We start from the raw sequence: 27,436 nt of genomic DNA, 5'->3' as shown, positions 1-27,436 counted from the left end.
ATTATGGCACCTGACCACTAGATGGCAGTAAACACACACACAGCTCTTTCTCTTCCCCTAACAACAGCCTTGAAGAACTACTTACTGTACATACATCCTATACTACTACTACTACTACTACTACTGATAACAACCATAATAATAGTAATAATAATAAGGATGGCAGTACACTTGGTATAACAATAGGTGGCGCTGTCACTGCTCTTATTACATGATATTATAGTAGTGTTTGTTTGAGAAGGTGTAATATTTAAAAACAAATAAATACATAAATAATATTTATCACGAAACATATATACTTTAACTTCATTTAATAAAAAAATGAGGGGGGACAAAAACTAACAAAATTATTTAAATGTATTTTTTTTTTTTTTTATTAAAGATGAACCGTGACATGAGATCAGTGTCAGTATCAGTCCGATAATTGTCAAGAATTACTGGATTCAGTATTTAAATATAAGGGGCAAAAAAAACTTAAAATTATACACCCTTAATAATCCCACAATATGCATCTGTTTTTAAATAAGCGGTAAAGGCCGAGGTGGTAAACGTCAAACAGATTAGTTGTTTTCTTAATAAAGTAAATAATTTAAAAGATGTAAAAAGACTGTATTGGGCAAAAAATAAAACGCATTATCAAGCCACGTCTGATATTCGAATGACTTATACGTGTTTCCCAAACTCTTTCTCTATGGGAACCCATTTTTTAAATTGTCACCCAAATGATCAGAGAGCAAATTTGTGCGTAATGTAGCGACTCATTTTCAGCCATATGTGTACAACTTTATATCATTTTCAACTGTTTCGTAGTAATTTGCAGGAGCTGTTTGTAACAACACAAATCTTTTAAACCATAAATGCGTAACTTTGATTAAAATGTTGGTAAAATTGTGCAAATTTATTTATCCCAAGACTTTGGGAAACACTAACATAGAGGTGGAGCAGTAAGGGTTTTTTTCCTCAGAATTTGTTAAAAATAGACAGAAAATGCTTTAAAGGTACAGTGCGTAAAAATTTAGCAACATTTATCCATGAAGTTGTGGACACCAGAGAAAAAATATAAAAGTGGAGTTTATAATTTATTCATTCATAATCAGATGTAAAAGAAGAGGAAATAATAATAACGTACACCATGGTTACAGGTTAGCTTTACATTAGACAGCGCGATTATTTCCACGTGAAGAATTAATTCCTACGTTCAAGTAATGCAGTACATTATGAGACAAAAACAAACAAAAACCCTGTTTCCTGTAAAAAAAAAAAAACACAACAAAAGACAACAAACATCAATTCCTCCCTAACACAAAATAACATCCTTCATTAAACCTACAGAAACAAGGTCGAGTACCAAACTACTGCTACAACGGTTCTGGTTTGTGCAGCGCCAGGTTCGACATCAATGGCACGTAAAAAATGTAACCGTCACGAGGGAAAACGTGTGCTAAAAAACAAACAGACAAACAAATACCTTAAGAGGCTTTTGAAGGAACGAGACGAGAAACAAGAGTCGGAAAAGAGAAGAAACAAAAGAAACAAACATTTCGGAAATTGACAGTAAACTGAAATACTAGTTTGATTTAATAACAACGGTAGAGTTTAGTCTCACATTAAAAACTCACCCTGCGTTCTAGCTGAGATGTCGGAAAAAAACGTGAACTTGTACGTATCTTGGGGCTAGCCACTGTTAGCGTTACCAGGCGATAACAACACACACAAACAGTTTAGCAACATTTCTACTGTAAAAAAAAAAAAAAAAACCTAAACATCAGATGTTCTTTTAATGGTAAAGTTTCCAAATTAGAAATCTGAATTGGGAACTCCACCCCCTGACCGCGGATATTTACGAATTATGACTACAAAGGGGGGCCACACGGTGGTGTAGTGGTTAGCACTCTCGCCTTGCAGCGAGAAGACCCGGGATCGAGCCCCGGTTGGAACAAGGGCCTTTCTGCATGGAGTTTGCATGTTCTCCCCGTGTGTGCGTGGGTTCTCTCAGGGTACTCCGGCTTCCTCCCACAGTCCAAAAACATGCAATGTGGGGATAGGTAAATTGAACACTCCAAATTGACCATAGGAGTGAGTGTGAGAGTGAATGGTTGTTTGTCTCTATCTGTGTGTGCCCTGCGATGGACTGGCGAACTGTCCAGGGTGTACCCCGCCTATCGCCCGATGTAGCTGAGATTGGCACAGCACCCCCCGCGACCCTCTGGTTGAGGATAAAGCGGTAGATGATGACTGACTGATGACTGACTACAAAGGGAATGAGTATTTCGTGTGTAATCGCAATCTTACGATTTCCTCACACAAGAGCTCTGGGGAGAGCGGGCACTTGGCACCATCTAGTGGACTAAAACGTCAACTGATTTTTTTTTATGCTAATCCACCAAAAACGTTTCAGGTTTATTTGTAACATCAATAAAACAATTGCTTTAGTTCACTGTATTGATTTTTCCCCCTGCACCTCCTGTACAATGTAATGGAGATTGCAGTTTTAAACATTAGAGGTCGCTGTTAACACATTTTTTACCCATGTCCACTTAAATTAAGTGGAATTTAAATTAGGGATGAGGCGATTAATACGATACTTTTATCGGTTATCAGTATTGGTCTGATACTGGTCACAATCACAATATCTGATATCAAGCAGATAAAAAATAAAGAAAAATTCCACATATTTCTTTGTGACACAGCTGGAAATTTATGTCTTTGACACTTTGAGGTTTAAAATGACCAATATCGTACTGATATCGGCTTTATATCGGTATCAGGACACGACTAAAAGTGGTATCGCGTTGTCCCTCATTTAATTTAAACCGTCTTTATTTTTCATTGTAGAGCAGACAGTGTTACCGAGCGCAGCAGCAGCAGCTTCTTTTGCATTTAAGAAAATACCTACACACACTCACGCACAAACACACACACACACACACACACACACACACACACACAAACAAATGATTTCCCCACACGTGTGTGCATTTGTTTGTCTTAACAAAATAAAAGTCTCCAGCGTTTGCTTGTGCATTCAAATTTCAGAGCTAATTCCAAACGTGACGATCACAAAGAAAATGACGGTTAAAAAGTAAAAAAAATACAAAAAATAAAGAAAAAAGTGAAGGTTTAATTGATGAACCCCGCCCCAGTGTCCATTATTAAAAATTTCTATAATTTCCTTTTTTTTTTTTAAATCTCCCTTAATTTTCCTGTAGCTTTTTATACTCTTTTTTAAAATTCTTTTCAACACCAGTAAAACATCATTATCATTATAATTCAAAATCTCGTCCTCAAAGAGACGGAACAGCATGAATCACAGATCTTTTCACCTTCTTCTTCCTCCTCTATCTGACAGCAGGACACAGGAAGGTTTCGTTTGACGAGCCGGGGCAAAGACCGCGTGTCCTCGGGGGGGAAACCATTTTTATTTGTGTTTTGTTCATTTGCTGATCAGGCCTTCGAGTTTGGGGTTGACGAAGGAGAAGCCGGCGAACGCCGCCTGGTCCATGGAGTCGATGAGGTTCTTGTCGGCGTGCGAGAGGCGGGGCTTCTCGCTCAGGAACTCGCGGTCAAAGTTGCTGAAGTCGCCGGCCGATTTCTGCAGACAAACACAAAAGAAAAAAATCAGTTACGACAAAGTGACAAAACCACAGAGGAAAGGAAGCGAGGAAGTGAGGATGACGCAGGTCACGGAACTCACAACCAGCGAGGTTAAAGAGAAACTAAGAACATAAAAAGTAACAGGTAAAAGGTAATGAAATAGAGAAGTAAATCAGTTATAAATGCAGTAAAATACAAAACGTTAAATTCTGTTAAAGGACACTAAAGAGTAGATTAGTGTCAGACCCTAAAAAACTGAATAAAAGAGTATCATTACACCTGTTTGACTGTTCTTGAATGCAAATATCGTAAATTGGTATCAACTTAACACATGTAGAGATTTTTTTAATTGTCTTATTGAAAAGATGGTGAAAGCAGGGTTTAATATACATGTATATTTATATGTGTATATATATATACATATAAATATACATGTATATATATAAATATATATATGATATATTTATATATGTATATATATACACACACGTGTATATATATATATATATATATATATATATATATATATATATATATATATATATATATATATATACATATACATATACATATGTATACATATGTATACATATGTATATGTATATAGGACACAGATGACTGAAGCCGAACCAAAGTGTATTTAATCCTTTTTTCCTCCACAACAACTCAAAATAAACCACGATGCTTGGATTACGTTAAAACCTGTCAGCTGCTAAAGGTCAACCGATGCCAAGTCTGAAATGTTGGTGAGTGAACGGTGACGTTTTACACGGTAAATATTAAGCTTTTACTGTATATATATTTTTACGTTCATTTTTGACAGTTTTTGCTGCTGTAACATCGGAGCACAACACAGGAAAAGGCAAAGTGTAAACGTGCAGATTGACTCAGAGATTAAACAAGGCTCGTACCACTTTGGGCTTGAAAGGCGGAGTCACTTCTCTCTTCTCCAGTGTTTGCCAGTTGATGGTTTTGAAGAAGGGATGAGCTCGAATGTCACCCACGACGCCCAACCTGCGCGTCGGGTCTCGCTCGAACAGCTGTGCAATAACGACACGACAACATTACAACAAAAAAGTCCAGGTAACACTGTCGAGATACTGCGAAAAAAAAGGGGAAAATACACACTATGGCATCTGTTAGAGTGGATCAGTGGTTCCCAAACACTGGGTTGGGGACCAACAAGTGAGTCGCAGAGGATTTTTTTGGGTCCCAAACTAAATTTCCTGAATTTTCCCCAACCATAAAAGATTTATGTGTATATGTTTTAGAGTTGTCATATTTCAAGAACGGTTGATGATAGAGAGTAAAGTTTGGTTTGTGAGCGTCACATTTGAATTTCACCCTCGTCAGAGTTTTTAACATGGGAGTCAATAGGAGATATGAGCAGAACTCTCTGCTCTTTTAGGTAATTTTAAGAAAAACTGCAAGTCATATGAAAATGAAAACACACACAGGGTTAGACAACAACCATAGCAACGTTTTTATGTAAAAATTGTCTGTGTGGAAATTGTGGGCGGAGAAGAGTTTGTTTAGAGATTTTTGTGTCGGATCATTCTAAAATCTGAAAATGTCCAAAAAGAGTACAAAACGTAAACTGCGATTGTTTAAAAAACGTAATATGTATCAAAACTTTGACTTAGGTGAGAAAAGTCCCAAGTCTTGTGACCCGTTTAAAGTTTGAACCGCGTCTCTACGTTAAAGTATGACAACACTGTGACGCTCCAAAGTGGGCTTGGTTCTGATAATTTTTTTCGACCGTTTCCCATTCGTGTGGATGTGGAAATCTTTAGAAAAGTCCTAGCACACCATTCTCGATCAAACCACACGTTTTGATATAGGATGTGTGGGGGTTTTGTCAAAACCTACACACCAAACTTTTGGGAGGAAGAGGAAACATGGACAGATTGTGTTAATCTGTTATTCACCAGGCACTAAATAAATTCACTTTATCCCTCGTCACCGTTCACTCACCAGTTCCAGTAAACTTTTAGCCTCCTTCGTGATCCAGCGAGGATAGTGAGGAGTGTCCGTCCTGATGGACTCAAACAGCTCGTCCTCGTCGTCGCCTTGGAACGGCGACTGGCCGATCAGCATCTCGTACACGAGCACGCCAAACGACCACCAGTCCACTGAGAAGGTGTACTTCTGTCCCAGCAGGATCTGAGATCAGAGAGACAGCGTCACAGAAAATATGGATTCATTCATTCATTAATTTAACATTTTTTTTTTTGGAAGCCCGTTTCATTTCAAAAGACGTGTCCCTCTCACACAGCATGCACCCAACATAAATATCTGTATTTATGTTTAATGAAAAAATAATAAAACCTTTGTCGTGGACAAACCTCTGGTGCGATATAGTCGGGCGTTCCACAGAACGTCGTTGCTCGGGCGTCTCCAAACACCTTCTCTTTACACATGCCGAAGTCTGCTATCTTTATGTGTCCATCCTTGTCCAGCATCACGTTGTCCAGCTTCAAATCTCTGCAGAAAGACAACTCTGTAGTCTGGAAAACAAATAAAAAAAAACAAATCTATTCTCCAGTCTAATCTGGATTATGGCTCTTACCTGTAGATGATTCCTTTGGAGTGGAGGAACTGCAGCCCCACTATAATCTCGGCACCATAAAATCTGAAGGTTAAAATGTACAAAAACAACATTTGACACACAAACTCCCAGCACTTTCAATGACACAATTCACAAACTTTTAAGGATTTCAAGGACCCGTGGGTTTGTGTACTCACGTGGCTCTGTTGAGATCAAAGCGCCCTTTGTCCTGGATGTGGAACATCAAGTCTCCTCCATTCAAGTACTCCATGACGAAGAAAAGATGCTCCTGTGGAAACAAAACACTCACAGTCACACGCAGACAAAAACATGAGCAAGCGTCTGCAGGAGAACGGATTCAGACGAAAGAGTCCGCCTACTTTCGACTGGAACGTGGAGTAGAGGTGCGTGAGGAAGGGATTCTCCCAAGCGAGCGACAGCACCCTCTTCTCCACCATGGTGCACTCCACGTCGTCGTCCATGAGGACCACGTCCTTCTTCAGAACCTTCACCGCAAAGAACTGGCCTTGACCCTTCAGCTCTGCCAGCAGCACCTGGAGCGTCAGAGACAAGTCATGTGAGCACGTCATCGGCGTTAGATCGAGCTCGGATAAAAATCCAGATGTTAGTGTGGGGTGAATTCAGATGCCTTCCATCCATCTTCTACTGCTTTAGACTCCACATGAAGGTCACGGGAGGCACCGTGGACAATTCTAGAGATAAACAACCATCCGCTCTCAAACTCATGGTCTAGCTGTCTAATTTACCTAATCCCCCCATATTGCATGTTTTTGGACTGTGGGAGGGAACTGGAGAAACTTGGAGAAAACCCACGCACACACGGGGAGAACATGCAAACTCCATGGTTGTGGTATAATGCATGATAAATGACTGACCTGGTGTTTCTATTTAGAAGCAAGGTTTACTTTTTACAACAGGACAGTTGACATAAAAGAAAAATGTCTGTTCCATTGAACCAAAAAAAAAAAACACACCAAAAAGCACCAAAGAAAACTTTCAAAAGTGGATTTTACTGCTTATAATAAACCTGGACTTTCAGTAAAACCTCACAATCGTAGTTCACGCCTTCCAACAGCGATCAGGTGACCTGTGAACAGCCGCCCGACTACGTGCCTGCATGTGTCAATCACAGCTGCTGTTCCCTTCACCACGCAGCTCCAAATAGACAGATTTACAAAATGGTGCAAATGTCTTTTAATGGACACCGTATATACTGAGTTCTTGATGTTAAAATACAGTGGTGGAAATCGGTTCAGCTAGAGACTTTTCACAGGAGGAAGATTTATTCCCATTAAGATCATTTGCTCTCTCATCATCCCCCTCCTCTTCCTCACACTTATACAGTTATACTTCACACACACACACACACACACACACACACACACACACACACTGGTGTAGACTCAGAGAAAAGGGTTCACCGACACTGAGACTGTGAGACAAACCTTGCCGAAGCTGCCTTTTCCCAGCACCTTGTGGAACACGAGGTGGTTCGTGCTGAGGCGGAGCTTAGAGGCTACAGGAGCCACAGGGGTCGGAGTCGAACCCTCAGTCGCGTTGTTGTTGCCACCTGCAGGTAACACACACACACAAGTTAGTTAATACATATTATTATTATTATTAATAATAAAACGTATCTTAAAACCCATTTTTCCTCTTTGCCTTTCGACCCAGTATGAGATCTTGATTTTGCCAGTTTTTAAATCGTACCACTTGTTTTTATATTTTCTACAGTATTTTATTGTTTGTTTGTTTTTTAGGTCTTTTATGTTGTATGTATCTATATTGATCTTTATTTTCTTTCCTCTGATGTACAGCACTTTGTTACAGTGCTTTATAAATAAAGTTGGACTGGATTAGATTATGCATTACCTGAATAGAATAGAAGACAATCTTTTGGGCAAAAAAATAAAATTCATACAATCAGTAAAGTGACAGCACATTTAAAAAAAAACACACACAAAAAAGTAGAATGGAACTTTTGGAACTTTCCAATTTAATTTTTTTTTTTTTTTTTTTTTTTAAATGTCATGTCCACTGGGTTATATTTTATTTAATACCTTTACATTTTATTTTATAATTTTCATACAACTAAAGTTAACTAAATCTAAATTTAGACTGAGCTCAAGTCAAGAGAAAAAATACCTTAAAAAAACAAAACACTTTATCTTAACACTACAATGACCACATCTTACCACTAGGGTCCACTGTTGGTTTGTGGACATCTTGGTAGATCCCAATATCTGCTGCATTGTCAGGCTTCTTCGTGGAATTCTGTGAAATAGAATAAAACAAAAAAAATAGGTGAAACATTCATGACATTAATAAAAAAAATAATTTGCATTTGATTTCATTGACGTGAAAAGCAATATATTATATTAAAGAATTAAATGTGAATTTAGTCAGTGTGGCTTCTGTCATCCATCATTATTCTTATGTTTTTTGTTAAAGTGCTGACCTGAGAGATTTGAGACAGAGCCTCTGCCAACAGCTTCTGGTTGATTCCGCACAGATTGGCCACTTTGGTCTGACAGTTGCTGTGCACGTTCATGCCACAGTCTGTGGTCATAAAACAATGGAAATAATGTCAAACGCGTGACAAAAAGCGCAGCAGGAAATAGTGACAGTCATGTGAATAATGGGTTGTTTTTTTTCCTGACTCACCTTCACATTTCAGGCCTTGTCTGAAGAGACCCCACAGGAGGCTGCCACAGTGGTCACAGAACGTGGGGCTCTTGTAGTTGTAGTGCTTGAAGCGATGTGGCATGTCAATTTTGAAGCGCTCCTTCTGGAACTGCAGACGCCACACAATAAATACCATTATTAAAACAACAGGTTATTCATAAATTTGCAAACAATTAAATCTTAAATCCATTGCTTTATCCTCCACATGAGGGTCGCAGCTGACGTACGGAGACGATTTATCACACGTACTTAGTAGGTAAATAAAATTTAGCAGCTGTAATGCCTGCAATGGCAAGATATCAATGTATGATAACAATAATAATAATAATAATGATATGTAATTGCTGTTCAGTATTCAGCAGTATTGCGATAATTATAAAAAATATGCTAATTAAAATCAAACTTTAAGCACATATTAAACTAACTAAAACATGATAGTATTAGTAGCTTTATCCCCCCCAAAAAAGGGGGTCAAGAGGGCTGTTGTGACACTTTTTCTCCACATAATTTCAAAATAAAAGTGTTTGTTTTGATACATATCAATGATATGATCATATATATATCTGTATAGTTCAATTTTAAAGATATTTTTACGATGCAAAAGGAATCTGTAAATATCAAAAAGAGACATTTAAGTGGTGGGCCGCATGAAATTGTTGCTTTTATAACATGACGTGAAATGAATGAATGAAGCAAATAAAGTCTCTTTGAGTTTGAACTTCTGAACATTTTTGCTCACCATGGTCTCACGGCTATTGGCTGCCGTGCCGGTGCATCTGCCGATGATCATCTCAATGCATTTCTTGTGGATTGCAGCGTTGCATTCTGGGTAAAATGAGTGTTCAAATGTTGGGATAAGTGACAAACTTGTCAACAAGGATAAAAATGTACAGTAAATGGTAGAGGAAAAACAACAAACACTCACGTCTGCACTTGTAACCTTGCTTGTTGAGGCCCCTGAATGGGAGAAAACAAACTGAATTTAATATGTGTCATGTGAGGAAATAAAAAAAAAAGATCATCAGGCTAAAGATGCAGATTAAGAGAATAAAAATTACAGTTTCCTTCCTGCAACGGGACTAGAGATGAGGACATACAGGATTATCAACATAAATGATGATAAAAATCTCTGGCGATAAGTTAATGGTGATGAGTTTCCATTGTCAGGATAATCATGGATGGGGAAAAATGGTTAGTATTTCAGGCAAGAGACCATGCACGTGTATTTATTAAGTGTTTATTTAAGTGCCACAAGAGGGAGCCTGTTGCTTTTTTTATTTTAAGATTTCTTGTTTGTCCACGTAAAAAAAATGTATCTCCAGTGACATATTTTTTTTAACAATACAACTTTTTTTTCCCCAGGTTTTTGGAAATGTTATCTTATGTTTTGGTAACGATACAAGCAATTATCAATTACTTTGATATGTTGACAGAAAAGTTTTCATGTCACAGCAGGTCCTACAGCTACTAAACTGCACATGAACTCTGTGAAAACGTTATTTATAAAAACAACCCTGAGAAACGCACAAGAGACACACACACACACACACACACAGAGACAGACTTTTAAAAGTAAATAAATAAAACCTCTAAAGAGTCTCTAAAGGGGACAGCATCCTTGCGGGATTTCCTCACTCTGCTGTTGTTCTTCTACTATTTTATGGCACTGTTCCATTTAGGACACTACAGAGCTGTGACAAATCAGGGTCTTTTGAGAAACACCCTTGGGCGACTGGACTTTTTCTTAGTGAACTGATGTTTTCGGGTGCTTTAATAATATTGGTTGGGAATTGTTTCTTCAGATTATCTGATCCCTGGATTTTTGCGGCCCAAACTACAGGCGGGACAATACACGGCATTATTGTGATGAAAACAATAACGCGAGTAACTTAAAAATGCTGCCTCGCTTGCCAACGTACACTCCTAGTGCTTTATTTTTTAAGCACCACAAGGGGGCACCTGCATCTGTCCAGTCATTCCAGGACCTCATGATTTACAATATTATTTAAAATCCTGTGTTTTACTTGAAAATGTGGACACATATGGACAGGACACAGCAGTGACAGACAGGCAGAAGTCGGCGTCTCACCAGAGGAAATCTTTGCAGACGGAGCAGAAAGTGGGCTGACCGAAGAAGGTGGCGGTGAACTCGTGGTTCTTGATGAGGTGAACCTTGGGCTGCTTGAACGCTCCTCTCCTCCTGTTCAGGGTCATGACCCCATCCTCGGGGACGGCCTTCACTGATCGCTTCGTCGGAGGAGCTGAGGGAAAAAAAAAATGTAAAAAACAAAAAATCAACCTTCATTCACTTTGAGTCAGCACAAATGTACACATTACACATACATTGCATTCCTGTTGATTATTTTCTCCATTAATTGATGCGATGTTTGGTCCAATAGATCTTAAAATAACACCCAAAACAAACCAAGCTTTGTGTTTTTGAAAAATTGTGCTTCCTAACCTCAGTGTCACCCACCAGTGACACTTGGTCCTGTTAGCAAAAAAAGGGATGGAGATAGGATGAGATGAAGACTCAGGGGAAACTGAGGTTGGGAAGCACAATTTTTTACAAAGCTAAATGCAAATCTGTGAAGTAATCCTTTAAGTGTGTGCTCTGAGGGATTTCCATCCCGATACACTTTTTCGCTTTTACGATCTATGGCAAATGAAGAAAAATACCTGCTTTTTCACAACCGTGAGGGGGAACTGGCATTATATCCCGGCCCCGTCTCTTTGTGTGGGTGTGTGTGGGAATGTACACATGTGAGTGTTTGGCACGTTCACACTGCATTAACCGTATGACTGAATGCATAATGGTGCAAGTAGCTTTCAAGTTGCACCTTTTCCATGTCCTCCTTTCATGTGGATTTTTAATGTTCACAGTACCAGACGTTCAAAGTACTAAACGTTCAAAGTACTAAACGTTCAAAACGTTCAAAACCAAATGTTCAAAGCACCACCACGTCTCCACAGTGACGTCTCCACAGCTTTGGAATAAACGAATCACAGGGCCTTTCCCACCTCATCAAACTGAACAGCCACCGTGAGAACCCAAAAACAGACCCCAAACTGTGCACCTGCGCGTCAGGCACAGGTGAGGCGGGGTTTGGACATAAGGAAGGGGGCTGCTCATTTCTTACGTGGCCCAATGGAGAGACACTACATCACTGAGGAGGCTCTCATAAAGGTCACAGAGCCCGATGCCGAGCCCATGAAACACGACTCCATAACATCAGATATTATTAAATAATATTACTGTCAATGTCTCTTTTTCATTAAGTTGTTTTTACTGTATATGTGTTATATTTTTATTAAAAGCTTGCTTGAAATGGTTTTATTATATATTTATTTATTTATTTATTTAATGTGATACTGCGCCGCACTGACATTGGTTTTTGGTAAATAATTTAAAAAAAGTAAATAAAAAAATTGCATTAATCGGGAAACAAAACAATAATATTCCTGCATATTTTACTACATATTGTTATTCTTTCTTTCTTCCATACTGGTAACAGAAGCTAATAAGTAGATAACTTATGCAATACAGAAACAATCCATTCCTAAAAACATACAATTTCTGCAAGTAATAATGAGGGTCAGGCCAGATTTAAGAGCACCAGGGTTGGTTGAGACCAGTTATAAAGGTTTAATGTTAACCCTTAGTGCTCAAGCAGGTGCAAACTTGGTAAATTGCTGTAAAACTAGTACAAAACTCCTTATATGGACATCCTGGGGAGTCTTCAGGCTTTTAAAAAAATGAGATTTTTTTTCTTGTTCTTTTCTTCTTGTACGTTTTAACATAGTTATGGGGGGAAAGCTCTGTGTTATAAAGGTTAAGGGGAGTTTAAGTTTAACACTAAAAACGTTTCTATTACAGAGAAGAAAGTCCACAGGCACTGCTGGGACATGAAGGACAAAACAGAATAATGCCCCTTCAAAAGAGTGGCTACAGTTGACACAAGTCAGCAGGGTGGGGTCAGAGGTCAGACGGCAGCAGAGGCGTAAAACTAAGATTATCTCAAACTCTGTGAGAGATCGGAAGAGCAGGTGGGAGGAGGAGGAAGAGGAGGAGGAGGAGCATTGGAGAAGACAGTTGACTGACAGGAAAAAGTGGGAAAAGTGACAAGGTGAGAGCGATAAGCCAATTTCCTCTGTGCCACTCCACAGACAGATGTTTATGTTTGGACAGGGATTCACTGAGACGAGCCAAGAAAGTGGGAGGGGAGGGAAAGACACACAAGCATGAGGTCTGTTCACACATGACTAAAAATACTCCACGCCGCTCTTCAGGAAACCTGTGGGGAGAGAGAGAGCGAGAGAGGGAGTGTGTGTGCGTAGGCTGACGGAGGAGGGAGCCCTTTTATAATAAGTGGACACACCTCCCTCTCATGACCCCCCCCAACTGTGCGACTCCCACACAAGAACCAGATTGTGTGTCTCTCCCACCAAACTCTGTGTGTTTGCAGTAGCTTAGATTCCACCGTGTTAACTAGAGTGGCAGCTGAGGGAACACAGTCAGACGCGTCTGTTTCTGACAGCTGAAATGAAACCTAATCGTTATACTGACAGGGAATAATATGGATGGCACCAAACGTACTTTTATTTTGTATCCGACGTGCGACATACTGATATCACACACCCCGTATTTACCGATATTAGTCCAATACGGTCATTTTAGACCTTTTAATCTATGGAGATGTGAACAACACACGTGTGCTGATGCATATTAAAGACATCATTCTCCAACTGTGTAACAAATATTGTTCTCCTACAAAGAAGGAAATAAACAGCCCACAACATGCCTCAGCTAAAATGCTGTCTGTGTACAGGGAAGCATGTGATACATAGGATTTTTAATCACGTCACTTCTTCACGTCTCCTCACGGTGGCGCTGCTCAAATGAATGAATGAGGGGAAACTTGGGTGACCTGGCTGAAGAAGAGGGAGTTGAGTTAAGCTACGTTAAGAGATGCTACATCCACGTTCAATACCCAGACTTTATGACCTTTGTTCTCTAAGTTGTGAAGAAACGAAAAATAAATCCTGCACTTTTAACTTTTGACGTTTTGTTTTTCTTCAGTTCGACAGATATCGTGATGTGTCGCTGTACGATTGTCTTGCGATATGTTGATTATCCGAGAATCGCTGTATCGTGATATTGTTTGAATTCAGGCTACTAATGGTGAACAATTGTTTTTTTGCTAAACGTTTAAATGTTTCTTTTTCCAGTGTGTAAAATGTTCCTGACATCAATCACCTGACTGTAAGATCTTTTTTTTACGATACTAGAATAAGCCTTTTTATATTTATGTCAGCTCTACAGACAGACACACACACACTTTAACATCTCTTGAGCTTTGATGCTAACTGGAGGCTACATGGGTTCTCGTGTCCTGCGTTTAGCTTGGTAATGCTAATGACATAGCTTATTTCAATCCACAGTTGAATTAGGGTTTTTTTTTATTATGAGAACTGTGTTAAATCTTCTCCAACACATAATCATTCTATAGACTTTCAATGGGATGAGGGTCTGGACTGTGGCGGCCACATACACTTACGTCCAGTCAAGTAACACGTTAAGTATGTTCAGACTCAGGTCTGAGGTAAACTGGTCACATTTCATATCCCCATCAGTTTATTTAGTCTGTTTTTGGTCATTTTTAAGTAGATCATGGTTTTAAGACCTTGGTTAACTGACATCATTTGTTAACCACACACAGTATCCAACACACTAGGCTGTGGTTGCGTTCAGAAAGTACATAAAATTATCAGATGAGGATTTTTTTTTTGTCAAATATCAGCAAGGCTGTAGAGATATGTCCTCAGGCTGCACGGGAGAACGAGGGAAGGGAGGAGAAGTGGGGGAGGGGATTCAGCTGATGCTCAGCTGTCGATCATATCTCATCTACTTTACAAGTCCCTGGTGGTCTAGTGGTTAGGATTCGGCGCTCTCACCGCCGCGGCCCGGGTTCGATTCCCGGTCAGGGAACAAGACTTTTAAATCAATTTACAGTCAAAGTGACAAAATCGCATTGACGTGGTTTGATTGTGTTGGCTCAGTTCTGTTTACACTGGTCTGGAATGATGTGGCTTTGACTGAAATAAATAACTTAACCAAGGACCAATATTTGTCAGTATCTGAATTTAAACTTAGTGACAGATGTGCGTTGGCTTCCTTTTCTTCTGTCACTGTCAACCAATGCCAACAAGAAAAACCCAAACTAAACTAAACTCAAAAAGCGGAGTTGAGGGTTTGATCACTCTTGTAAGACATTCCATACATCTCCACCACCCATTTACTCAATTATTGTGCAATTAATCTTCTTTGTTTTTAAATTTTTAAGTACATTCTTTCCATTTCTTTAATTTCATCAACGTCTTGTGTCCTTGAATACGATCAAAACACATGTAATGAGTCTTGGAAGAGGAGATTCTACAATTCAAAAAGATTTGAAACCAAGGCTTTAAAAATGTAGTTTTTACCTGCATCGCTGTCCTCCAGGAAGAATTGTACAGCCATCTGGATCCTCCCTGAAGGCATGAGGTCCACCCAGAACTCTGTGCATCCATTCGTTTTGGACTTTTTACAGCGCTCTGCCAGTACAGACACGCCCACAGTGGCCTTGGCCAGCGGCTCCTCAGTCTTCTGCATGAGGACCACTTCTACCACGCGTCCCTCATAGATATGAGCATCAAAACAGGCCTTCCACTCTGGATACATGGTGGGTTTCCTCTGGACCAGGGTCTTCCCTCGCTCTGCGAAAAGGACATGGGGATCGTTTTAGAAAGCCAATACACAACATTGTGCCTCACAAGATATCAGGAAACAGATCTCCCTCTCTACGAAGCTGACCCTCTCTTTGATTTGGCAGAGATCTGTAAGCCGGATGTCCTTTCTGATGCAAATCTTCCCATCAAACCGGGCTTGGGACAGACGCTAGGACTACACTGGATGTGTCGAATTCACAATGAGGACTGCTCTTTATTTTATTACTACTATTATTGTGTGGACAGGGGTTCTGGTTGGGGGCCTGCCCAAAGGCGGGGGGCGCTTTAATGTACATAAATATGGGATTGTTTGCTGTATTTAAAAACAACAAGCACATTCAAACATAACCTAATAACTCTCAGGACAGGACATTGTACGATTAAGACCTGGCCTTGGTGGAATCAGTTTGCTTATGGACTTCTGAGCCTTTTAAACAAATGGTGACTGTTAGCTCAGGTAAAACTGTGGACAAACTGGGCATCTGTACATACCTGTGTTGACAGACTCCTTCATCTTGACGGCACAGATGGGGGGGTCGGGGGAAGAGGGCAGCACGCCCAGGTCGTAAGCATTGAGAGAGATACGCAGGAAGGGCGCCATGGTGACCGCTCACCTACGCCTCCTAGAACAGAGACACGGGAAACAGGACGAAAGAAAAGAGTCAGGGACAGTAGCTGTGAATCCGATTTTCTCGTCTTCTGAATGAATAACATGATTTATTTCATAATCGATTAATCTGTTGATTACTTTCTAATAATCGCACAATCGTTTGGTCCATAAAATGTTGAAAAATGTCCACCATTGTTTCTCAAACCCGTAAATGATGATGTTCTCAGGAGTCTTGTTTTGTCCACAAACAAAAATGATGTATTTTGTTTTTTTTAATGATTTTAATGATTTCTCTGTTACTTGGGGCAAAGAAACCAGAAAATATCCACATTTAAGAATTCTTAATTAAATAAAATTTAAATGATGCACAATAAATATACACGTGTCTCGCACACATTTGTGTCTTTGTAACAAATGTCCACATTACTGTTCGCTTCAGGCAGCAATGTTTCAGGCAGCGTGGCTTTTTGTTTCTGACTGAAGACGTTTTAATGTTTCCGGCCCAATATTCAATTAAAAAAATTGGCCCTCGGCCACATTTACTTGCTGATCCCTGCTTTAAGGAGCCGTGGAGTAATAACACAACAACAGATTACACAGGGGTACGTTTTCTGAACTTGGGGGGCAGCAAGTCAATTGGGAACTCGTAGCTCATTATTATCGAGACCGTGTCACATTACACTCACAGGGATGCAGAGTCACGCACGAGCAGCAGCCACAGGCCGTATTAGCCTCTGACCTAATTCCTCAAAAACAGCAGCAGAACACTGCAGAATTCCTCCAGGAATTTCCACACAGCACTTTTTCCTTTTCGTGTGAGCTTTTAAGTTCCTTAACTTGATCTTTTTAAAGCTTTGGCTCCATTAACATAATCCTGGTTTAATAGTCATTTCTAACACATGGCAAAGCCTGCGGTTTTAAGGCGGCATAACCTGAATTCAGAATGACGCTAAGCTGCTCTATAATTCTACGTTTGCAGGCCGTAATCTCCAGTGTAAAACGTACACAAACACACTCGGATTGGCGTGTAGAGGAAGAGTTGTTGCCCTGTTTCTGCTAAAACAATTCATCTTTCATGAGGAGGAGACACCGTTTTGCTTGATTTCTCGATCCTTGAGGGACTGGAGCAGTACATACAGATTATTCTGTTTAGCCAAGAACCAGGGTTCTCAAACTGTGGAGCTTCCTCTGGTGGTACTGTATACATAGGGTATGTGATCTGAGCGGAGCTGAAGATTTTTGACCAGAGTGCGTCAAAAATGAAACCAATAACAAAAACAAAGTCATTTTCTTCCAATCTAATTTGGCTGTACCAGTGTCTGAAGTATGTTTGAGGAAGAGGAGGATGATGAAAGAGCAAATTATCCTAATAAAATCGACATACAAACACCCATGGTCCGTCTCCGCCCTGAACTGCACTTTTAATTGAAACAAAATAATATACAAACTAAAACATAGACAAATCAATAATGAAAGTTTGTTACAACTAAATGTGTAAACTTACATAATTCAATAATAAGTGTCAGATTATTGAATAATAAATGGTCGATGCAGGTTATTAAAAAAATGCATATACATATATATATACACACATACTTAATACACATACATAATATATATATGTATATATATATACATATATAAATGCAGTGGTGGGCTGTCAGGGCCACACCAGGGCCTTCTCTGCTGGCCCTGACAATATCAAAAAAGTATTTTTTTTATATTATTATTATTATTATTATTATTAATAATAATAATAATAATAATAATAATAATAATATATATATATATATATATATATATTTTATAATAAAATTAATGTGTGTCTGAACGTGTCTGAATTCAATTACTTTTTCAGTATGTTATGATTATATTTCCAGAAAGAATATGGTTATTTTTTGTGAAGCTGTGCTGGATTTTCCTGGATGTCATTAAATGCATCATAGCTCCGCGGACCTGCTCTAGTAGTATTGCTGGCCTTTCGTTGAAGCTGCCATTTCCTGTTTGGTTATAACTTTGACTGGAGTGTGTCGTCAGCCAATCAAAATTTGATGCATAGTGACAGAACGCCCTAGGCCCAGCGGTGTGTCTGACGCTAGCCCCCGCTGTTGTCATCAACAACGTTTGAACCTTTGAAATTATTAGAATAAAATTATTTCAAGAGGAAGACCTACACCGAAGAGGTACATCATTTACGGTAGTTCGAGTGTTAATGATAAATTTATAACATTTTTTAGAAGTGGTGAGGACAAAACTGTTGATCATAAATAGTGCTGGGGACGTGTTCCCCGCATAGCTGACGCCTATGCTTATGTGGAAGCTTGTTTTTGTGTCATATAGTGGCTTGTGAAATTGCAGTTGCTGAGTGACATAACGGAAGATGTGGTGTTAATGATGCAGTAGCCTATAGATGCGCAGTGGTGTGCGTGTGCGCTATGATTGTTGCAGATCAATTGATTGCAGATGAATATAGTGCATAATAGTGTGTTTTGGATGTGCTTGTGTTTTTTTTTTTACTGAAGGCCCTGACTGAAACCCCACGGTATGCTGCCGTATATATATAACTTCTCAGCGTGATTCCAGTTTTTTTTTCTTCTCTCCACTCACACACACACACACACACACACGCACACACGCACACTCTCTTGAGTACATATATACATAGTAACGGCTACATAAAAGAGCCTTGTTTCCCCCAGAGAGAGAGAGAGAGTGGAAAAATTGAGCACATGCATTCAGGAAAAGGGCGGGTACAGAAAAAGAGCAAGAAAGAAGGAACGGTGGGGGTGGGTGGGTGGGTGGTGGGGGGGGACACAAGGGTAGACAACATTGTGTAAGGCAAAGTGGGGTTAATCTTCACTAGTTCTGGCCTCGGCGATCTTTAGTGAAAACTGTTGTGCGAGACTGTGTGAAAAAAATAAACAAATGACCGTTTCAATCAAGCCACAGTGAAACACATTCAAACTCCACGCAGCCAGGCTATGACTGAGAATTTAACTATAGTGATAAGAAGAAAATGGTTGTTCAGCAGTTTGACTGGAAAGACGCTTCCTCTCCCCCGTGTCGCTGCTGTATACACACAAACGCTCCCCCCTCAGGCAGGTCTGATAGTATTTGGTACGTGCAGACTCGCCTACGTTATTTGATGTTTCTCACTCGGCTTAAGTCATTTCCTGTTGTTCTGTCGACACCTCATCTCTCTGTCTGACTGTCTGTCTGCTCAGTGAGATGAATTCTAAGGCTGCAAATGATAATTTCATGGCCAGTTAATCTGTGGACTATCTTGTTGGTTCCTCGATTTAGTTGCTTGGTCCATTACATGTCAGAAAATGTTGATAAATGTTGGTTAGTCACTCAGTTTGAATGATCTCTTTGTGAAATGGAGCAAAGGAACCAGAAAATATTCACATTTAAGAGGCTGAAAAATAAGACGACTTGTTTAAATTGTCGTGAAAACACTCAAACCAGATTATTAAATGATTCAAAATCGTTGACGATTAACTGAGATATAAGTTCATCAAAATTAACAACTCTAATCGCAGCAGTATATACAGTACAGAACAGTATGCCAGGCCTGTAGGTGGCGCTGTAAACCTGCCAAATAAATTTATATATTTTTTTCCACCCTCCAGCTGTTACAATCCAACAGTTTAAGTAAAACAAATTGCTAAACGTTTAGTGAATAAAACTCATGATCCGTCTCTCAAATCTGCATTTTTTTTTACTGTACTGCATTGCACTTCAATAATTAAACTTTACAAGTTTCTTCAAACAAAACGTATCCAATTATTTGACAATAAATGACTTATGACTAATCTAGGGCTGCAACAATTATTATCTATTAATCGGTTTAAATATCTTATTTTTGAATAATTAAAACAAGTTATTTATATTTTCTGGTTCGTTTGCTTCATCTCACAAAGAAAATCATTAAGACTGAGTAGTTTTGATTTGTCAGCAAAAAAAGATATCATCATTTTGAGGTGTAATGGACCAATTCATGGAGAAAACAACCGACACATTAATCGATTATGAAAAGAATCGTTAGTTGCATCGTCATAATTTTCTTGGTAGTCCAACCTTCAGTGCTCGGTAAACAATGTGGCACTAAAATAACGCCATACTAGTATTGCTCCGTGTCAAATATTGCTTGTTTTGTTAGAATATTTCAGTTCACGAAGACCAAACTGAGGGCGGAATAATAAGTTGCACACTACAGCTTTAAATATATGCATGTCTTTAGCTTCTGTCTTCGCCTGAAAGCGTCAGCAGGGAGTCGGTAAATGTTAACGCTGGACTCCCTGCCTGTGGTGTATGTGTTAACATTGCACAACACAAACAAACCATGAATAACACACTAACTGAAGGATGGCACAGTACGTGGAAAACATGACATGAAGAAGAAGATATAAGTAACTAGAGCACACCGCTTGACGAGGAAGACTTCAGCCGTCTGTCAAACTCGCTTCAGGGAAGTTTAACTGCGTGAGGAATTCAGAAGATTACAGCAGCGGGGGCAAACAATAGAACATAAATATTCCATTACAGGACGCGCATCAAACGGCACAATAGCGGTGACAGAGATGCACGAGTGATAGACTGTCTTCAGAGTCACGCTAATTGATGTGCCAAGCACAAGTCAGAGGTCTGGTATGCAGCAGATTAGAGGCGACGTCGTTTTGCTGGAAGGAGTGACCGAGCTGGTCGAGCAGGTTGGGAAGGTCCTACGTGTCAGCCTTTAATCAGCAGGTCTGAACAAAGACAGGTGCAATTATGAGAAGGACAGGAGCGGAGGTGTCTTTCACAGAATTCAATGGAAATCAGTGACATGTGCACATCAGTGACAGAGATCAATTCAGCATTCGATTGCAGAGATACATAAATTCTACTGAGGTAAATGTTTGATGACGCAGCGCCCGATGAACATTTACCCCTCCTACTCAACCAAAAGGAGCAAGCGCTGCAGGTTTTATGCAACACACAGTCCCACAGTATTAGTACAAAGAACACAGATCCTAAAGCACACATGGGCAACATACGGCCCTGGGACCAGATCTGGCCCGGAAACCAGTTTTATGTGTTTTTAACCACTGCAAACACAGACCAAACATTTCACTCCGTCGCGTTTACATGCAAAGTTTAATCGAGCTAAGGCCGTAGTCCGACTAAGACGGGCAACCGGACAACTTGCCGAGTCCGAGTATGTGGAGGAGAAAATTGATTTATTGGCCGTGTACGTCTGACTCCGCCTACGTAGGTTTCAGAAAGACAACATATGATTTCAGGCAACAGTACCGCCGTTTATACGCCGTCTCCTTCCACTTCAAGGTCAAAGACAGAGGAGGAAATATTGGTGCATGCGCAGAAAGCCAAAACCTACTCAAGTCAGACTAAGCGTATACATGCAGGAGTAATCAGACTATCAATCCCATTATCCAGATATATTAGTCCAACTAAGACGAGCTAAATTTTAGTCAGACTAAACGTGTTTAAATAACATTCACAAAATCTGACTTAAGTCGGACTTTTAACACACCGACTAAAATTTTCGAAAATGTAATGTTGTTTATAAAGATGGGTTTAGAAATTATTATTTTCTTTAAACATTTATATTGGTGGCCCCTCACTGGCTTCATTTATGCCAGTGTGGCCCTCTGGAAAAGGCGTAGAGGAAAAAGCGTACAAGACGAACACATTAGAGCAAATTTAAAAATGGCCATTAATTTGTTCGAAAACATTTTCTAAAGTAGGATCCAATTAACATTCCACAAACGGGAAATCACTGACAAAAGGAGGAAGCTTCAACAGATTAAATATAATTATGTTATAGAAAGTCAAGGCAAATAGCCAAACTTAATTTCTTCCAAGTAAATAAATAAAAAAAAGAGCTGCACTCAATCCCTACCAGGTGAACTTTACATCCTATGTTTGAAATAATATTAAATTTCAAATAAAAAAGGTCAGCAGACGTTTAATCTTACTCCAGGAAAAATATACAGCTTTTACAGTAAGTGTCACAAAGCTCTGTACGGGAGTGAGCCAGATAACAAGGATTCTTAACGTGTCTCAGCTAAATGGAACTCAGCCAGAGTCAATATAGCTAATTACTCCTGTGATTCTATTTCTGTGACATGTCAATAATGTGAAATCATCGCAGATGGGAAAGTACAGGTGGTTACGAAAAAGAAAGTGATAAAATGGCTGGAGGGGATTTCGTTATGGGCCTTTAACTCGTAATAAATGGTATCGATATCGGCCCCTGAAAATATATCTGTCAACCCCTAGTTTTGTATGAATGAAGAGATTTTTGTTTTATTCTTTTTCCGTGTGGATAAGGCCTCAACCCACTTACCCTGTTCACCACACGAATACAGTCAAACAGGAAGGAGAGAGACTGCAGATGAGAACCACACAGGTACATGGAAAAGACTCCCAAAGATGGAGGGTTAAGATAATAGCTGTAATTGCAACTTACGTAACAACTCCGCAAGTGACACGTCCCCAACGGATGAGATAAAGGCAGGAGTAAAGAAGTTGGGACGTTGTGTATCATTATCTGGATATGAAACGTTCTCTGCCGGGACAAGTGATATTTGGTCATAAGGTATTACAGAGCCACGGGTGGCAATTATTACGTCTGCCTCAGTGAGTGATAAAAGCTGGCCATCTGACAGGAAGGTAAATAAAGTGACAAAAAGGTAACGATCACAAAAGCAGAGTCACAGTCAGTCAACATCAGACATATTCTCACGGTGGCTTCCGTGAGAATATATCAGATTTGGGAGTTGTTGGCTCGCCATTGTGTGGCTGTGAAGATGCTGTTAACAGACTTCGCAAAGGCATCACACACGCGTCTGTTGTCATCTTAATCAAGTGTATTTTTCAGCTACACAGCGAGGAAAAGGTGCACAACCAACAGTTATCGACAATTGAATTAATCAGTAACTGAGATTGTCACAGCCACACGGTTGGTGTAGCGGTTAGCACTCTTGCCTTTGAAGTAAGAACACCCAGGTTTGAACCCCGATTGGAACAAGGTCCTGGAGTCCGCATGTTCTACTAATGTTCTACTTGACAACTTTTTTTTACCTGTCCTACTTTACTACCAATACTGATCAGAGGTGTATTATGGGTAGCCCATGGCCACGTGGTAGGGGAACTTGGTTTATTACTGAGGGGTTGCTGGTTCAAGTCCCCACCAGATCAATAAAAGGCTGGGGTACCACTGAGCAACTCCAATTGCTGCCCACTGCTCCTAATTCTAAAGAGGATGGGTTAAATGCAGAGAAGGAATTTTCTAACTAATTAATTTATAAAATCACTGGGTCAGACATTGGATAAAGAAAAATGTAAAATCCACTAGAGTCGGTAAACCCTAAATATTGCTCTAACCCTAAACTCACAAACACCGGTGCCCAGTTAGAGTTGAAAAATACCATAAATACCATAGTCATGTTTCAGTAGGAGGAGTTTTTGAGTTTTTAACATTTTAGCCTGACTGTAACGGACTGAGCTCAGTATTGGAAGATTCTGCAACAGGAGTATGGAAGATATTATGTTAATTTCACTACAGAAGAGAAGTATATATCGGTATCGTTGTCGGCCCAATCACACAAAAAGTCCACTATCGTGCATCTCTTTATCAGACATTAAAAGTGGTATAAAATCATCCCTATTTATAATTTTTTATTGTTACTACGGAGACGCACAACAAAGAGAGAATTAAAACCAAAAGGCGTTAAAGGTCAGTGGGTGCATGAGCAAATTAAAGCTGAACAAACAAGTGTCTCACAATTGCAATGAACCTGTAAAAGTGTGGTCAGAATCTCGTGTACAGGTAATAACCTGTTGTGTGGTTGTTTGCGATCACATCGACCGCTCTGTGAAGCTGCTCTTTATGGCAGCTCATCAAAAAAAACACATGTTGGAAATGAATTCCTGTAAAGCAGGTTTTAATCTCAATGCCACTGCCTTGTGGAAATCAAACAATGAGCATGGAAAAGCTGTGATTCGTGTTGATTGTGCTGGAAGCAGTCTCTGCGCTATCATTTAAAACATTTAAAGCACCAAATAACCATTATTTTCCTTAACGGATAATCTGTCCATTCGATTCAAGATTAATCTAATAGTTGCTTGGTGCATGAAATGTTGATGTTCTCAAATATCTTGTGTTTGTTCACAAACTAAAATGATTGAGTTTCTTTGTTAGATGAAACAAAACACAGCTGTTTCTCTACACCTAACTCTTGGTTAAAAATCATTCACATTATATGAAAGTTATGGAGAGTGATAAAAAGGTGACCTGATGACATTAAAGGCAATGAAAAATTTGGGTGCACCTAAATTTTGTGCTGGTGCACCTAAAAAAGAAAGTTAGGCGCACCATGGTATAGAGGGCGGAGTAGCTCAGTGGTCAATTTCCTTGTAAGTCGCTTTGGATAAAAGCGTCTGCTAAATGACATGTGATGTAACCAGTGCAACCAATGAAAAAAGGTAGTCTGGAGGCCTGTGTTAAAGAAATCATTTTAGGTTTGTGCATAAAACAAAACATTCAAAAACATCATTATATCCAGGTTTGGTAAACACTGATCAACACTTTTCAACATTTTATGGACCAAACCAATACTCAATTCATCGAGAAAATAATCAACCGATTCATTGACGATGAAAATAATCGCTACTTGCCGCCCCTGATAACGACCGATCAATCACTTCATGTTCTCCTTCGCAGAAAAATCCTACGTGTAACTGTGTAATTCTCACAAAACTCCTCTTAATCCACAGGTCTCACACCGAGGCATGTATTAATACCGCATGAACCCTGCCTCAGGAGCACATAGGTGTAGTTGTGCACACACACACACACACACACACACACACCCCTAATAACCTTGAACAAAGCAGCCTTTAATGAATTTCAGCGGAGACTGGAAAGAATCAAAGCCTTCCTTTATTTCACCAACCCAGGTTAATGTCTAACGCTCCCGTCCACAAGCACATGCAGGCTCACACTCACTCTGTCACAAGTCACTTTACTTTCAGGGACTTTTCAAAGACATTCGTTCATTTACTTATTTATTTATTTATTTTTTTTTGGGGGGGGGGGATATACCCAAACCTCAACCAAAACAACTACTTACCAAATAACCAACCACACACACACACACCCCAAAACACAAGAACACATGGGATTATAACCAGTTAATGCCTAACCCTAAACTCTAACCACAATTCAAATCTTTGTCCTAAACTTGACCAGCTCCTCAGACATAAGGTTCTGCCTCATTAGGACCAAGTTTTGGTCTCTGTGAGGACTAATGGTCCTGACATGGTCAGTGTTTATGCCGGAAAAAGGTCCTAAAGAGGCAAGAAATGCATGTGTTTTGAAATTGTGTTATGAATTTGCTGCATGTCTTTTAATATTGTTCTACACGGTCTAATGACAATAAAGACTTTCTGGTCTGCGTGAGGTGGTGACACATTTATTCCAAAGAAACTTGGGTGTGACTTTACCAGATACCAAATTAAATAAGACACGCTGCAATTGTGTCTACGTCTATGTGAATAGTGGCACACAGACACTTTCATCAGCTTTACTGTTTGTGATTTTCTCCCCCCCCCCCCAGTTCACATTTGTCAAACCTGCTGTACCAGCATGTAACGAATCCCACCGCTGTGTGCATGTGTACGTGTGTGTGTGTGTCTAAAAAATGTACAACCATATCTTTGTGGAGACATTTTATCTGGGCCCCACAACTTTAAAGCGCCTTGTTCGGGGTTAAGACCTGGTTTTAGGATTAAAATTGTGTTCAGGTTATGGTTTGGGTTAGTTTAGTTGTGATGGTTAAGGTTAGGGAGTGTATTTTGTCCGTGATGGGTCTTCACTAAGACATAAAAACAAGTTTGTGTGTGTGTGTGTGTGTGTGTGTCTTGGACAAGCATTAAGAGCGGTGTCCATTTCTGCACAGCTCACAGTTCACAAAGCCTTGGTTAAGTCAGACCAAAAAAAAGTATCCGATCAAGGAAAGCTAAGCAGGATACCTTGATGTGTGTCTGAGTGTGTGTTTGTGTGGGTGTGTGTGAGAAAGAGAGAGCGACGGGGGGTTGTGAAAAGAGACCAAGGTCAAGTACTCACTCAGTGCTGATTTTGCAGTCTTGCGTTAAAGTATGTGTGCGTTTACGAGAGTGCACAACACAACAGGAGGTGTTATCTTAAAAAGAATCATGTCTTACAGACAATATAATAAAACAGCAGCAGTTTTCCTATTCTCTGGAACATAAAACAATGTCTTCACCTTTTCACAGTGAGAACCAGCTTTAGAAATGGACACTTGCCCTCATGTAAAACATGGCTGCCAGCAGCAAGAAAAAAAACAGATTTTTAGCCACATAACAAAATCTACACTTGCTTAAGTTTGTGTCTAAAGTATTCCTTACATTTTTGCACTAGAAACTGAAGTTTATGTCACTTTGTAACGCACTCACCCCTTTGCACCAAAGTCCATAGAAAAAAATAACCAATTTTACACCACGGCACATAGGGATGTCCCGATACAACTTTTTCACCTCCGATACGATACCGATATTGCAGCCTTGAGTATTGGCCGCTACCGATATTGATCCGATACGATATCAGCACAAATCATACATACTTTGACTTATTTTGTAGTGTGAAATGTTAGAATAGACTTGATCAAGTGATATTACTTTAACAGAGAACAATAGTAGGTATGAGAAAAACTGACTCATATATTATTAACCAATGGGTTACATCAATTTTAACCTTCAACATAAGAATATTAGATTTTTTTCCATGTTAATATCATACAGCCTACGATTAATTTCATCGGGAGGAAAGTGCTCATGGGGGTGTTTTCAGAGCACCCGTGTTTCACAGGCAACAGTGACCGGCCCGCAGACGTACTTAGCTCTGTGTGTGGAGCTTCAGGACACATTTAAAACACACAAAGCTCTTGGCATGGCTGGTTTTTGGGGTATAATTAACAAACGGAGGCTGTTGAAAGTCGACAGGTGGCGCTGGTTTATGAAATAATGTTGTTTCTAGCAGCTCGCCTCAGGATGAGCTAGCATGGTGCTAATGGCTAACTTGCGCTTTCTGTGCGGCTTCGTAGCCTCTGAAATAGCAGAAGCACACACACGCTGTTGTTGTGATCACATGGGCTCTACATGCATCCAACACGCAGAGCCCA

General features: G+C 39.7%; 1 protein-coding gene and 1 non-coding gene across 5 annotated transcripts in view; one reads left to right on the top strand and one right to left on the bottom strand.

Annotated features, from left to right (window-relative positions):
• Positions 1 to 1,060: 1,060 nt before the first annotated feature.
• Positions 1,061 to 27,436, bottom strand: part of LOC131460821 (protein kinase C delta type-like) — a 31,135-nt gene continuing 4,759 nt past the window's right edge. For 3 of the 4 annotated variants that reach the window (XM_058631624.1, XM_058631622.1, XM_058631623.1), the window contains exons 2-17: positions 16,109 to 16,239; positions 15,332 to 15,604; positions 10,938 to 11,109; positions 9,774 to 9,805; positions 9,588 to 9,673; positions 8,828 to 8,957; positions 8,622 to 8,722; positions 8,359 to 8,437; positions 7,609 to 7,733; positions 6,523 to 6,696; positions 6,340 to 6,431; positions 6,164 to 6,226; positions 5,940 to 6,078; positions 5,569 to 5,757; positions 4,506 to 4,634; positions 1,061 to 3,592 (exon numbers count right to left, since the gene is read on the bottom strand). In XM_058631624.1, coding sequence (XP_058487607.1) covers positions 3,434 to 3,592; positions 4,506 to 4,634; positions 5,569 to 5,757; positions 5,940 to 6,078; positions 6,164 to 6,226; positions 6,340 to 6,431; positions 6,523 to 6,696; positions 7,609 to 7,733; positions 8,359 to 8,437; positions 8,622 to 8,722; positions 8,828 to 8,957; positions 9,588 to 9,673; positions 9,774 to 9,805; positions 10,938 to 11,109; positions 15,332 to 15,604; positions 16,109 to 16,217 — 2,052 coding nt within the window. In that variant the 5' untranslated portion in view covers positions 16,218 to 16,239 and the 3' untranslated portion in view covers positions 1,061 to 3,433. Of the gene's footprint in view, positions 3,593 to 4,505; positions 4,635 to 5,568; positions 5,758 to 5,939; positions 6,079 to 6,163; positions 6,227 to 6,339; positions 6,432 to 6,522; positions 6,697 to 7,608; positions 7,734 to 8,358; positions 8,438 to 8,621; positions 8,723 to 8,827; positions 8,958 to 9,587; positions 9,674 to 9,773; positions 9,806 to 10,937; positions 11,110 to 11,527; positions 11,647 to 15,331; positions 15,605 to 16,108; positions 16,240 to 27,436 lie in introns of those variants that run through there. The other variant, XM_058631625.1, reaches the window with a different exon arrangement.
• On the top strand, positions 14,766 to 14,837 carry trnae-cuc (transfer RNA glutamic acid (anticodon CUC)). The gene has a single exon. It is a non-coding gene; the product is annotated as a tRNA-Glu (tRNA).

This window comes from Solea solea, chromosome 6 (genome assembly GCF_958295425.1).
Source record: "Solea solea chromosome 6, fSolSol10.1, whole genome shotgun sequence".
Lineage (NCBI taxonomy): Eukaryota > Metazoa > Chordata > Actinopteri > Pleuronectiformes > Soleidae > Solea > Solea solea.
This window is presented reverse-complemented; position numbering and strand designations above follow the sequence as displayed.